The 13,239-nt window shown below is 38.3% G+C and overlaps 1 protein-coding gene across 7 annotated transcripts; it reads left to right on the top strand.

The window, feature by feature from the left end:
- The first annotated feature begins 402 nt into the window (after window positions 1-402).
- Window positions 403-11,694, top strand: LOC121299821 (troponin T, cardiac muscle-like). 7 transcript variants are annotated; one of them, XM_041227930.1, is made up of 16 exons: window positions 403-509; window positions 2,259-2,313; window positions 2,508-2,518; window positions 2,671-2,688; window positions 3,287-3,316; window positions 3,710-3,790; window positions 4,991-5,023; window positions 5,462-5,483; window positions 5,754-5,817; window positions 6,315-6,431; window positions 6,913-6,990; window positions 7,146-7,253; window positions 7,874-7,983; window positions 8,574-8,664; window positions 9,296-9,336; window positions 10,186-11,694. In XM_041227930.1, exons 2-16 carry the CDS (start codon window positions 2,279-2,281, stop codon window positions 10,235-10,237), a joined length of 891 nt encoding a protein of 296 aa, XP_041083864.1. In that variant the 5' UTR covers window positions 403-509; window positions 2,259-2,278; the 3' UTR covers window positions 10,238-11,694. The 7 variants fall into 7 exon arrangements, with proteins under 7 accessions (XP_041083864.1, XP_041083865.1, XP_041083863.1 ...); XM_041227931.1 differs by having other exon boundaries at window positions 3,284-3,316; window positions 5,465-5,483; window positions 5,757-5,817; XM_041227929.1 differs by having other exon boundaries at window positions 3,284-3,316; window positions 5,465-5,483.
- The last annotated feature ends 1,545 nt before the right edge of the window (window positions 11,695-13,239 follow it).

The raw sequence follows: 13,239 nt of genomic DNA, 5'->3' as shown, positions 1-13,239 counted from the left end.
GACAAAGATTTTTTTTTAAATATATATACAAATATAATAAACTATAATGAAATGTTTTGCCTGTGGTGCAGATTGTAGCATGTACATACATTCTAAAATAGAATCTTGTTCAACTGGTTCTAAATCTGGTACATGTTAACATTCCACAAGGGAAAACAAATTGTTCAAAAGAACGGAGCCCAGTGTCAGATTCTGGTGCTCTCCCAGTCTTGCCTGTCTCATTCTACTATAATGTTTGCATTGTGCTGGGGACGCACAGTGAAATGTGCAACTGTGTTTTCAAGCCTTTTTTGGGAGACTCGACGAATGGTTGGTTACACTGACACCTGGATTAAAAATAGGATCCCTGTACCCTTATCCTCAGCCTCACTACTCACACCAATTGAGAGTCAGACAATGGTCACATGACCCAGCCCGTCTTTAAAAATTCTGGAGTTTGGAAAGTACCGATACACTGGAGGAAAACAATAGCTATAGGAACATTGACTCTTTCCATCTCTCTTCTACAGGTAAGCCTGCACTTGTATAACTGTCATTGTTCTGCAGTAGTGGGTCTAAAAAAAAAAGACACTGTTCTGAAAAGAAAAGGGGTTGTTTTATACCTTAACTGGACTAATATATCAATTATATGTGTTAATTTAATAGATTACCACACCCATTAACTCCCTGTATAAGACTGGAGTAGAAATATACGATACGTTTTCAAACAGTTTCCTGGAAGTATCCAGTGCTACATTTTCATAGTGGTTAAGGTCTTCACATAACATTAATTGGAACATCACTTGGAAACAATATTAGTTGGTTGGAGTTGTGATGGTTTAAAACATACTTGTGTGCTGTTTTTATAAAATGAGGTTAACCAGTTTTAAGATAATTTCACTATTTTTTTGTATGTGTTTGCACTTACATAATTTCAGACAATATTTACCGTACAGCAAAATCATAAGCAAATATTATGTTTCCATACAAAAGGGTCCAAACAGTTAAACTCTAAAACACACTTAATCAAGGTGTTCAAAATAAAGCACTGTTGCTTTTTACCTTTACAGTAAAATGACCTACAGCTCTGCCTTTGCGGCACCCTATAGAATTAATATATTTTACTTCATAAAGTGAAATGAAACCTGCTGAATAATGTTACGTTAACATTTTGAATTGCACACCGCTTTGTAGTTTTCCAGATACTTTACAAAAAAACAAACTGAAAAATGTGGAAAAATGTGACATTTCGAAAACATGAAATACTATACTACTATTATGGCTTCTGGTCGACTTTGGCGATATCACCTTGCAGTGTCTTTGATTACATGATGTTATGTTAAATAAAGACATCTAAATCATGTTGATGTGTTTGATTGTTTTCATGTTGTCTCAATCCTAAAATTCTTGGTGATGCTAAACTTTTGGCCATAGTCTGTACAGTAGCAGTAAATATTAATAAACTGTAACCACAGTGTAACTATTATTCTTAGTTGATGAACCCATATCATGAAGTATACAATAAGGGATCTTGATAAAATAAACACCTTTCATCTCATGTGGCAGTGCAAGTTTGCTTGTATAAATAATTGATCTAATAGTGCACTATGACACATCAAACTCAGAGGTCTGGCATTTGATCTGCAGTGTGTCTCTGGTGTGTGGAGTGGAAGAATCCCTGTAATGCATGCTATGAGCGTCCAAAGAGATCACTGGAGCACAGAAGAGCATACACTGCTTAGCCTCACTCAACACCTCTTTATTAGCCTGTGATCACAATGCACGCTCTTACACTAGATAATTACTTCCCCCTGTAAGGAAAGGGGATGAGAATCCACTCTTTGCAATGCATCTGATGAACTATGGAGAGGGCGTTTTTCTGAAGCTTGATTCAACATCCCGATCAAAGTCCCCTTCTTGAGCTATGTGTCTAGTAAACAACAAGAATGTAGAACTGGCAGTATGTCAAAGAGCCAAAACCCTTACCAAACAAGGATGGTTTTGTAATACAATAGAATTGCACTATGAAGCCACTGGTAGAAATAGCATGAATCACCACGCTGGTAATCCATTGAAGTACCATGGCATCGCATCAGCACGATTGTCAGATCACAGTATTTGTTCCTGATCTATCATGTTGGCCTTGCTGGTGACACTGTGGTCTGCTAATGGCTCTGCTCAGCTTTGCTCAGGGTAATGCAATATCCCGAACCCCAAAGCCATGCGCTATCACTGTTTTAGCTGTTAACGTGTATTCATTGAGGTATTGGTGTGTTTAGTTGCAGGTCCATATCTGAAGATGTCTGACACAGAGGAAGTGATTGAGGAGTATGAGTAAGTGAATCTATATGTGTCTTACTGAACACTACAGGGTATGAGAGAGTAATATCCCTCATGATGCTTTACTTATGTAAGAATCTTATAAACCCTTGCAGAGTGTCACCGCTATTGGAGATTACTGGAAAACTGCAAAATGGAGCATGATATTTTAGTAGACCATGTAACCTATTCTATTCTTTGTCTTTCAGGGAGCAGGAAGGTATGATATTATTATTATTATTATATTATTATTATTATTATTATTATTATTATTATTATTATTATTTATTATTATTATTTCCCTGTATATAATAGAAAGAGGTAAAAACTATGATTTATGATTGATTTTTGTTTGCTTTTCACCTGTAACAGAGGAAGAAGCAATTGAAGGTATGTATGCAATTTCATATCTTAAAGGGCAGAACTGTATTCTGTGAACTAACTGATATGCACTGCTATGGGGCCTGGCATCAATGTGATCAAATAATGCTGCCATTCTCAGAAATATCCTTGGGGACTGGGAATGTCCTCCTGTTTTTCCACTTGATGAGAGAGAGAGCTGCTTATATAACACCGGGAAGGGAAAATGACCTTTGCAGTCGTCAGAGGGAGACCAGGAATGGTCATTACTAGACTGTCGTTCTGAGTAAAGAGCTTTGGTTCGAGGGCTTCGAGCTGCTACTCACTGTAGCTCGGACAATCTCTACCCAGTATAATCAGCCCTACAGAGACAGATGATATTTTTACAGTAAGATGGAAATTTTGATTAGACTTCTGCTTAAATCCTCAAAAGCCTGTAGGAACTACTAAATATTCCAGGGATGAAGCATGCAAAATAAGTACAGGTGGTATTCTGCGGTATGGTATGAGTGGTTCTGTTATTCTGCAGCTCCTGTGTTTAGTTTGAATCAAATGTGATTTTAGCTTCTCTGAATGCAATTCATATCTGCTTGCTCTCTCACTGCATTCCTGCTGCTGCACACAGAAGAGGAGGAGCTGATGAAGGAGCAGGAAGAAGGTACAGATTTCAAGTATCAATGCAATCAAATCAATCAAACACACTGTCAGGATCTCTTCTCATAAGGATCGTCATTCAGTAATAACCATCATTTTATATCATTTTACTGCAAAGACTCGGCCGTAGATTTTAAAAACCCACACCTGCTTTTATCAGATGCGATCAGCCTCCAAAACATAATCTTGAATGTTTTCTTTTTACTGCAGGGTGTTCTTGGCCTTTCCAACTGATTAATACACTTAAAAACACTTCACCTAGACAGAGTTTATAAAAATCTGTTTTTTATGGAGGTAGTTCAGGCTGGTTTTCATTTGTAATTGAAAAACAAATAATCTCACAATGGCATTATATGAACTTCATCGTATGGTATTGTATTTTATTTACTGCATTCAGAGCCGGAGGGTGAAGCAGCTGAAGCAGAGGAAGAGGAGGAGACAGTAGAAGAGAAAGAGGTTCGGGAAAAAAGCAAGGAAGGTGAGGAAGAGAAATCAAGGACATTTCTGAGACAGTTGCTAAAGACACCAACAGCAGTCTAGAACAGGTTAATAAACAACGCCACATTGACTTATAATAGACTTTGAGCCTTCCCTGTACTAACTCAAAAGCTTAAGGATCATGTCTTTTTAAAAATGGGTAGTATTCTTTTCTTGCCTCTCATCTAAGTACAGACCGTGGCCATATTTGGAGCTTTGTGGGTTCCAAGAAATGCTGTTCACTTTTTGAGTGAAATTCCATTCAATGACACTGTAGTTACAACATTTTTCCACCAGATGTTGCTACATCCTAAATGAACGCCCAGGAGAGCTGTGTATTTATGTGTTTCTCCATATAGAAAGAGCCCTCTTTGGTGAGGTGTCATTGTATTTGGCGCTGACTGGTTCTTTCCAGCATTCCAGCCCTTATCACAGCCCTTCACGTATCATATCTGCTGGCTAATTCAGGCTCTGTTCTCAGCTCCTCTGCCCTGGAGCTCCAGCAACAGACGGTTACCTCACTCAAATACCAGACACACTTCAAATAATAAGGGTCTCATCAAGTCTGTTTGCTCCAGGTTCTGCTTTTCACCAGTTTAAGGCAGACGATGTCTCATTTGACTTGTTTGTTTTAGAAAGCACTCATTTTAACACTGCTTAGAGAAAGGAAATAACAGAGGTCACACCTAGGGGATGTTATGACATTGGCATGCATGCGCTAAAGTAATGTTACCAGATTGCTAAGAAACGGCTCCAGAATTAACTTTGCCATTTTTGTTTTCTTTCATGAGTAAAATGTTTAGCTAAAAGGGTCATGACAAGAAGGCTGTTTGTAATGAAATTGTGTTGACTAAGGGATTAAATATGTACGTGTCATGAAAAGGTGTAGTTGATATTTCCAGAAACCAGAGGCTTGTTTTTATGCGCACTTACGATATTGCTTCTGGCAAGCACAGTAGAATATACGACTGCTGCATCCAAAATGTTTTAACATCACATTTATTGAACATGCAGATAATATGTGACCACAAACTCATTATTAAAAATATGGTGACTAAGTGACATCATTAGCATATATTTCATAATTAGCATACAAACATAAACTGACTAAAATGGTCCAGGACGTTTGTAGAAATCCCTTTTTAAAATCCTCAAAACAAGGATAACAAGTTTGATTTGCATGGGTTTTTATTTTCTTTAGATGCTGGAGAGGAGCAGGATGAAGGAGGAGAAGGTACAGAAACATTTTACGTCTTTTTTTATTTTTTTTATTGAATATAGAGGTTTCACCTTTTTTTTTTAATGCACATATTTATATTCATTATTTTTATGTTGCTGATACGGGGGGTTGACAATGAGTTCAGTTCTAGTCTCCTGCCATTGAAATACGTAAAGTTAGCTAAGTCAGCCAGACACATTATAGCTAGCCTTTGTTAAATGTATCTGTGGTAGGCAGATAGAACCTAAAAGCAGCTCCTGAAGTCTGTGGAAACTTAACAGGCTTAGCTAAACATTTCGAGGTGATGGGGCAGTTAAAAAAAAAAAGAAAAAAAAAGGGGGTAAAAAAATGAACCTGTCATTAAGAATTCTAGAATTGGACATGCTTTTCTCAAGTGAAGTATTACTGATTTAAATCCAATTTTCTTCCTTGTTTGTTTAATGAAAATGAGAGAAGAGGCCAAGCCCAAACCAAAGTAAGTATAGCATTGACAGGATTGTGTTTGCTTTCTTGAGAGACACTAATGTCTATATCATTGGACCTGGAATGTGTTTGAATAATTATAATATGTAATTAATAAGATGCAATAAGATTGGAAAGCTCTGATAACCTTTGCAGGTCTACTGTCTACTAGCAGTAGCACAGTATGACAACTGGTCTCATCCTTTGTTTTGTGAATAGTTGTGAGCATTGCTGTCCCTTTTTAGAGATTTCTCCAAATAATAAAGGTAATACGTCTCTCCAGCAGACTCTTTATGCCCAACCTCGTGCCTCTCAAAATCCCTGATGGAGAGAAAGTTGACTTTGATGTGAGTATTTCCATTGTTTGTCGCTTCTGTTAAACCTGTTCATTCAGTCGACCAATCAATCCATTTGAACTAAAAGTCTTCTATGAAAAAGAAACCTCAAATATAAGAGTAAGTAAGAAAATGTTAAACAAACCACAGATGGGATCTAGGTTTTAACAGCTAAGCTTGGGGGCGCTGCTGTAAATTGTACAAGCACTGTATTGTACTATATAAAGCCCTTAATTTATTAACTGTTTTCAATTTGTTTGATGTGTAAGTAAGCTTGTCTCTCCTCTCTCTCCCTCTCTCCACTCTCCTCTCTCCTTTCTCCTCTCTATCCTCTCTCCTAACTCCTCTCCTCTCTCCTCTCTCCTCTCTTCTCTTCTCTCTCCTGTATCTTTCCCTCTCTCCTTTCCTCTTTCTACTCTCTCCTAAACGCTCTTTCCTCTCTCCTCTCTTCTCTCTCCTCTGCTCTCTGCTCTCTCTTCTCTCTCCTCACTGCTCCTTTCTCCTCTCAGGATATCCACCGGAAGAGGATGGAGAAGGACCTGAATGAGCTGCAGACCCTGATTGTTGCGCACTTCGAGAACCGCAAGAAGGAGGAGGAGGAGCTCATGAGCCTGAAGGATAGAATGGTGAGATTCACTGCAGCCTGTTGCAGCTGTCTAGTACAGGTCATTCACTGCGGGTTTGTCTTGTCCTTGAAATCAAAGGGACCAAACTTAAAAAAAACCAAAAACAGTAATGGCTTTAAGAAGTGCCTTTCAACCACATTGTTGGTGTTTTTTTGTGACAGTGACTTATATAGCATAAATATATAGAAAAAAGTTCATAGCAATTTATATGGAGACTTAGTTAAGTAAAAATCTGATACACAGATTAATGCACTAGCCAAAATGTTTGTCAGCTAATTGTAAATTTACATGGGTTGATTTCAAAGTTGATTAATGTGCATGCAATAGCAATATTAAGTATGGAGAATGGTGTAATGGGGACCTTATTGTATTTTGGTAGATGAAAACTTTACAGAGTTGACATCTACACCCCATTGTGTCTCTCTTGGCCACGTAGACACCCCACTCTCCATTCCTAAAAAAGCTTTTCTCTCACCCTCAGGAGCAACGTCGGTCAGAGAGAGCCGAGCAGTTGAGAATCCGGACCGAGAGAGAGAAGGAACGCCAGAACAGGTTTGCTGTAAGTATGTCAATGTGACGACCATTTTATAACAATTTTTTTTTCTGCAGTTACAAGGTTTTTACACCTGGGGGCACTGTGTGCCAAATAAATTGCAGATTAACTGCGTCAGTTTAGGTGAAAATAAATTGGCCCCTTTCTCCCTATGTTTCTAGGAGGAGAAAGCGAGGAGGGAGGAAGAGGAGGATTTGAAGAGAGCCACCGAAGACGCCAAAAAGAAGAAGGTTCTGTCCAGCGTGCACTTCGGAGGGTACCTGCAGAAGGTAAAGGAGCGCTGTCAGAGACTCCAGGTGTGCCGTACTCTATAAGAACTGCACTCTTCTGAACATCCACCAACTGTAGGGTCGTCAAAATACTTAGAGGGCTTTTGAAAAACGCTTTATTTCACGGATTGCATAAAATAGCATCAGGACAAATGTGTTAAAGGAAAGTGTAGGTAGTTTGGTCATCACTTGTAAGTAGCTATATAAAATCCATGCTACAGATCCCTAATGTTCAATGCAATGCATTATAAAGTTTTTTTTACTAAAAAAAATCTATTTTCAACAGAATTGTATTTTGCTAATACACTAACCCTAAAATGATTAAGACTTTAGGAATTGTAAGGGTTAGGGTTAGGGTTAGGGTTAGGGATAGGGTTAGGGTTAGGGTTAGGGTTAGGGTTAGGGTTAGTGTTAGGGTTAGGGTTAGGTTTAGGGTTAGGGTTAGGGTTAGGGTTAGGGTTAGGGTTAGGGTTAGGGATAGGGATAGGGATAGGGATAGGGATAGGGTTAGGGTTAGTGTTAGGTTTATCGTTAGGGTTAGGGTTAGGGTTAGTTGGTGTAGAGTGCTGCAGTCCTGATCAGACCAGACCCCAGACACAGCAACACTGGTTTGATTGCAGACAGAGAGAAGGACTGGAAAGAAACAGACTGAGAGAGAAAAGAAGAAGAAGATCCTGAGCGACCGACGCAAGTCGCTGGACATCGATCATCTGAATGAGGAGAAACTGAAGTAAGTCAATCACGGGACAAGATTAGTGAAGGTCTTCACATTACATGGTCTAAAAGAAGCAGCAAGCAATCTAGGAGCTCTTTACAGTCTCAATCAAGAAGTACCATATACTGTAGTTATCAAACCTCTTTATTTTCATCATAGTCGTGAAGAGAAAACTATCAGTAATGATATACAACTAGTACCACATACAGAAGTTGGGCTTTTCAGCTTTTAAATTAACTAGTTTGGAATTGTATATACTGTAACTACACCTTCCTACTATTTAACACATGTACTTTTAACAGAATAATCAGGGAAATAGCTTTGTTAAATACATATTGTTGATCACAGAATTGTACGCGAAGTTCAAATATTAGTAAATGACACCTACAGTGTAGCTTCGTGTGGTTAATGTGGCTGTATTTTGAAATGTTCCCTATAATATTATATAATATTTTTTTTTTATATTTATATATTGAAGTGTTTCCTGTGCACAAGAACACACTAATGGTATGATAACACGCAAAAAAACAAAAAAAAAAACTGCTTGTGAAATGTTTCGTTGACGTGGCTCTTGAATTGCTCGGTGCTCTACCTCCGATCCCCAGAGAGAAAGCTGACGAGCTCCACCGATGGATTTTTGACCTGGAGGCCGAGAAGTTTGACTTGCTTGACAAGTTCAAGAAACAGAGATACGAGGTGAGGCCCAGCCGACAGCTCCTCCATTCCACTGCTTCCTTCGTTTTCTGTCGAGAGCCGCTATGCTCATTTGAAATTCTCTTCTGTTAGTTTTCTGTTTGCTCTGCAGCGTGTGAGTCTTTACAAGCATCAAAGCCAGACAAGCACTGACACGAAACATATTTAAAAAAAAACATCAGTTTAGTACAGAAGATAATGGTGATTGTGGGCAGGACATATCATAAAGGGAGCAACTGTAGTAAAGTAAAGCAAACCAAAAAAAAAAAACGTTTCAGGGTTGCCAATTTCTAGAGGCTAGGGCGGTTATTGGAAATAACATTACATTGTGAAACACGTTCGTACAGAACAGACTGTTCCTTCTGAAAGGGTATGCGTTTACTGCATGAGAAAGTGTTTTAAACAAAGCTGTTGTACTATTGGTAACATAATCCTATCCATTATCACTCACCTAAATACTGTACTGTGTGTTATCTCCTAACAAAGAAATCATCATAGATGACATTGAAAAATACCCCCATTCAAGCGAACCAGTGCTGTGTGTCACAGTGCTGTAGTTTTAATACAGACTTATACCTATGATTCTAATCAAATGGTAGCTCAGACTATTGTAAATGTATCATTTTTCTTCCAGATTAATGTTCTGAGAAATCGAGTTAGTGACCACCAGAAGATGTAAGTAGTAAAACTCGACTTTGCATTACAGTCTTGTGTTCCTCCACTACAGACAGACCCTGACTTACTGTAGACATAAGCTCATGCTAATTTGCTCTACATCGCTTCACTGTTTTTCCTCTCCCTGTGTTTCACATTGCTGTTGGATTATGTTTTTTTTTTTTTTAATTTCCCAGTTTGAGAATCTCATTTAAAAAAAAAATCAGTTGTGCTTTTTAATAGTTTCAATTCTACCAACAAATGTTTGAGGACCCCCATGAAAAAAGATACCTCAAGTAATCTTTATCTTAATTAAATGTGTCGTCAATAATCATCACTTCCTGCTTTGACACCATCACAACAAACATGACTTCCTGCTGTTTTATATCCCCATATAAGAACAGACTACAGTCCCACCCAAAAGCACTGCCGTGTCCCAGAATGCACAGTAGAATGTACAGCAGCATTCTATTGTGTTACAAGCGCTACCATGATATTTTTATATAGGTCATTTCCTGTTACCGCCATTCCTACATACTGTTCCTAGCTCCATGTTATTATCTAACGTCTTGTCATTATTAATTTTTGGTTTGGGGTCATGACACTTGCTGTATCTCTTCATTATTAATTCACATTCAGTGTTCTGTGTTCTGACACTGTGCTCTACTTGTTTTAAGTGCGTTCAGATTTGCTACAGCAATGAATTGAAGTCTGCTAACCTTACACTTGTCATTCTGGCTCTAATGAAATCATGGCCATGCGACTACACCAAAGAGAATTTGGAGCCAAATTATCAAGAGACATGAGAAGGGAGTTTCCGCTACCAGTCTTGTGTTGCCATGGTAATTCTTTTCCTTTTTGTTTGTGCAGCACGAAAGGTGTCCGTGGAGGGAAAGGCAAGGTTGCCGGTCGCTGGAAATAGACGCAAGGCCCCTCCAGCTAGGAGAGCCACAAGCCTGCCTTTAAAATGAGACCACTCCAGTCTCCTTCACTGTGTTAGCTCTGGCACTGGGAATGCCATGTGTGAGATTACTACTTTGTGTTATTCACCGCTTGTAAATCCTTGTAAATAAAAACTATAAAAAAAAAAAAAACATGATTCTCTAATAATGGAATGTTAAACACCTCTCTAGACAACCACCCATGGTTCTCTACAACATGAGAAATTCCTGTATGCTGCCAAGTTCACCACACGAGGGTGTGTGAGGTTATCTGGTTTAATGCCTTGATAGCGTTGAACAAAAGCTAAACTGCTAAACATTCCATGTTACTGTGGATGTAACTGGTTTAATTGCTTGTATTTGGGTACACGTTGACCCCAGGTGTGTCCCAGAGTGAATAAAACATTGAGGCATTGTTTTGATGTTCACACTCACTCTGAAGAACGTGCCAGCTAATGAAGTCAGGCGCTACCATTGCTCTAACTCCTGGCACACTGTTCTGATGAATAGGGCTGGTACTCCACCCACCTGCGTGTAGTGTCTGTGTGATCCATCTAGATACCCTACCTCTGCCCTGTAAAACCATACGTGGGTTGATCAGCTCTGGGGTGTTATTTCTGTCCGTAGTATAAATGAACCTGCTGCTGGACCCCTTTCAGATTGTATCTGTCATTTTATGGTCACCTTTCCAACAGCTCTCGTCCTGATCCTTGGCATAGCATTGCCTCATAATGCGGTTGGGAAAAGTAAAGAAAATAAATCAATGTTGCCAATTTATTTATTTATTTATTTATTTTTTACCTGTAGTGCTAATTGCAACAAAAAATACAATTGATAATTTGAATGCTCTTACGGAAAAGTAAGTAGAATGTCGTTATCATACAGAGAAACTCTAGCAGCCTGCAATTAACACTGTAATTAATTGTCTCATACCATTGTATTACCACTGTTTAGGATGTCAAAATATGAAAAGTTAACACATGAGGTACTGATCCACCACTGTAGCAGTCATTTAGGAGTCTCAGGGCAGAAGCGTCAATGGTGTGGCATTGCCACCGTATTTCTGTTGAAGAGTGTTTGGTAAGTGCATGGAATGCTTTATGGAACTTTAGAATATTGGTTTTGATTAATAGGTGAATTCAAGCTGCATGAGTTGAATTGAGGGCTCCTAAACCCAGCTGGTCTGCAGTGAGATCTGGCTTGGCGTGCTGCGTCGTTTGAATAGCTTACCAACGCTTTCATAGCTTTGCCCTCCTGGTTACCATCATGCTTTGGGGGCACACATCGTGATTAAGGCTGTATTTATCTCAGATTTCACGATTTCCGTGCAATGTACCCTTTGTCGTGTAATATGTAGTTCCCCGTGAAAATTCCCATTTCTGAAAGAATAGTATAAATGTACATCGCTTCAAAATAAATAGAGCAAACCTTTGCCTTATTGACTCACTTTCAATTTATGAATTTATGATTCAATGAACTGCATAGAGGAGAGCGGCACGTCTTCAACTGAAAAGACACTGAGCTGCATCAAAGACAGGAAATATTTCTGCTAAAGATCGCTCTGCCCAGTACAAGAAGAGGACATTTCACATGTCTGTTTTTATTTTTACATTTTGTTTGTTTGATAATTCAGTGATGGTTAAAATTGAATGTTTTTATCAGGTGAACATAAAAAAAACTAAATATTCTACAATTTAGCATTTACTGTTTTTCAAGTAAGCATGACATGTTTAGGAATATTTGCTGTATAATAACTCAGGAGAATATGATTCATTTGGAATGTGACAACGCAACATATATATGCTTCAATACATTGTATGTTTAATCATGAAATAGCTTAAAATACCTATTTCTAGACTGTGAAATGCAGTGAAACATATACCATGAAAAAAATACAGCCCTAATCCTCAACTTCACTTTGTACGCCTTTGATAATAGACCCAGGGGAAAAATGAATTACACAGCGCCGTGCCAGCATTCTACAGCTCCGTTCCTTAAAGGAATTAGAGGTGGTAATATCTGAGGAATGGGCATTTCTCTGTCGAACACTAGAAACGCTCACTGACTAACCATTGCGTGTGAAGTGCTGGAAAGCTGGCTTTCCTATAACTTTTCTCACACACCGCCCAGTTATTCACACCCCAACCACAACGCTACCAGAAACATACAACGTGACCCGCACAGGGATAACACACTCATCAGATGTGTCATAAGCTGGTTGTCTATACCAAGCTTGTTTCAATAAACAATTTGAAGATGACAGATGTAAAACGAGAAAACGCCTTTCCAGTCGATGTGAATCACATGTCAACTGACTGCGGCTAACTTATATAACGTCAAATGTCTGCATGCAAGGGAATGTCTAAATAAATCTATTTGCAAGTGATGCTTTAAATTTGTGTTGGTCATTTTACCTGGAGAGTGTGATGAGTTAATTACATGTGTTACATTAATATATATATATATATATATATATATATATATATATATATATATATATATATGTGTGTGTGTGCTCTGTTTTTTTTTTCTGTTCCAGATCATTTTTCAGGATCATTATTGTCATTTGACACTGTGGGCAATAATCCTTACACTGTCAGAGCACTAGAGCGGACATCTTGAAAAGAGCTTTGAAACAGACTTGAAAGTTATAAAGTGTCAGGATGTTAACAATGAGAAGAAAATGACAGGTACGTCATTTAAACAGGTGTAGTCACATGTGGGGATGTGTAAGGCGATATTTTTTCCAAACCCGCTACTAACTCTTTATTGTACAGCTATGCCCAAAGGTTTGGCATCACCTAGAATTTTAAGATTGAGACATCATTTAAAAACAAAAACAAACAAAAAAAAAAAAAAACTTTATGCACATAATTTAGATCTATATTTAATTCATGTAAACAAAGAAAAAACAAAATGATATCGCAAAAGTCTACCGGAAGCCATAATAGTGGTACACTACTTCATGTTAGATTTCAAAATG

This window comes from Polyodon spathula, chromosome 25 (assembly GCF_017654505.1).
Source record: "Polyodon spathula isolate WHYD16114869_AA chromosome 25, ASM1765450v1, whole genome shotgun sequence".
In the NCBI taxonomy this organism is placed as follows: Eukaryota; Metazoa; Chordata; class Actinopteri; order Acipenseriformes; family Polyodontidae; genus Polyodon; species Polyodon spathula.
The sequence above is the reverse complement of the archived record's forward strand: the minus strand, read 5'-3'. Positions and strand labels throughout refer to the sequence as shown.

Coding starts and splice junctions, on each gene's coding strand:
- LOC121299821 (XM_041227927.1), top strand. CDS start 2,279: ATGTCTGACACAGAGGAAGTGATTGAGGAGTATGA. Junction 3,791..4,990: donor TCGGGAAAAAAGCAAGGAAG/GTGAGGAAGAGA, acceptor TATTTTCTTTAG/ATGCTGGAGAGGAGCAGGAT. Junction 5,818..6,314: donor GAGAGAAAGTTGACTTTGAT/GTGAGTATTTCC, acceptor TTCTCCTCTCAG/GATATCCACCGGAAGAGGAT.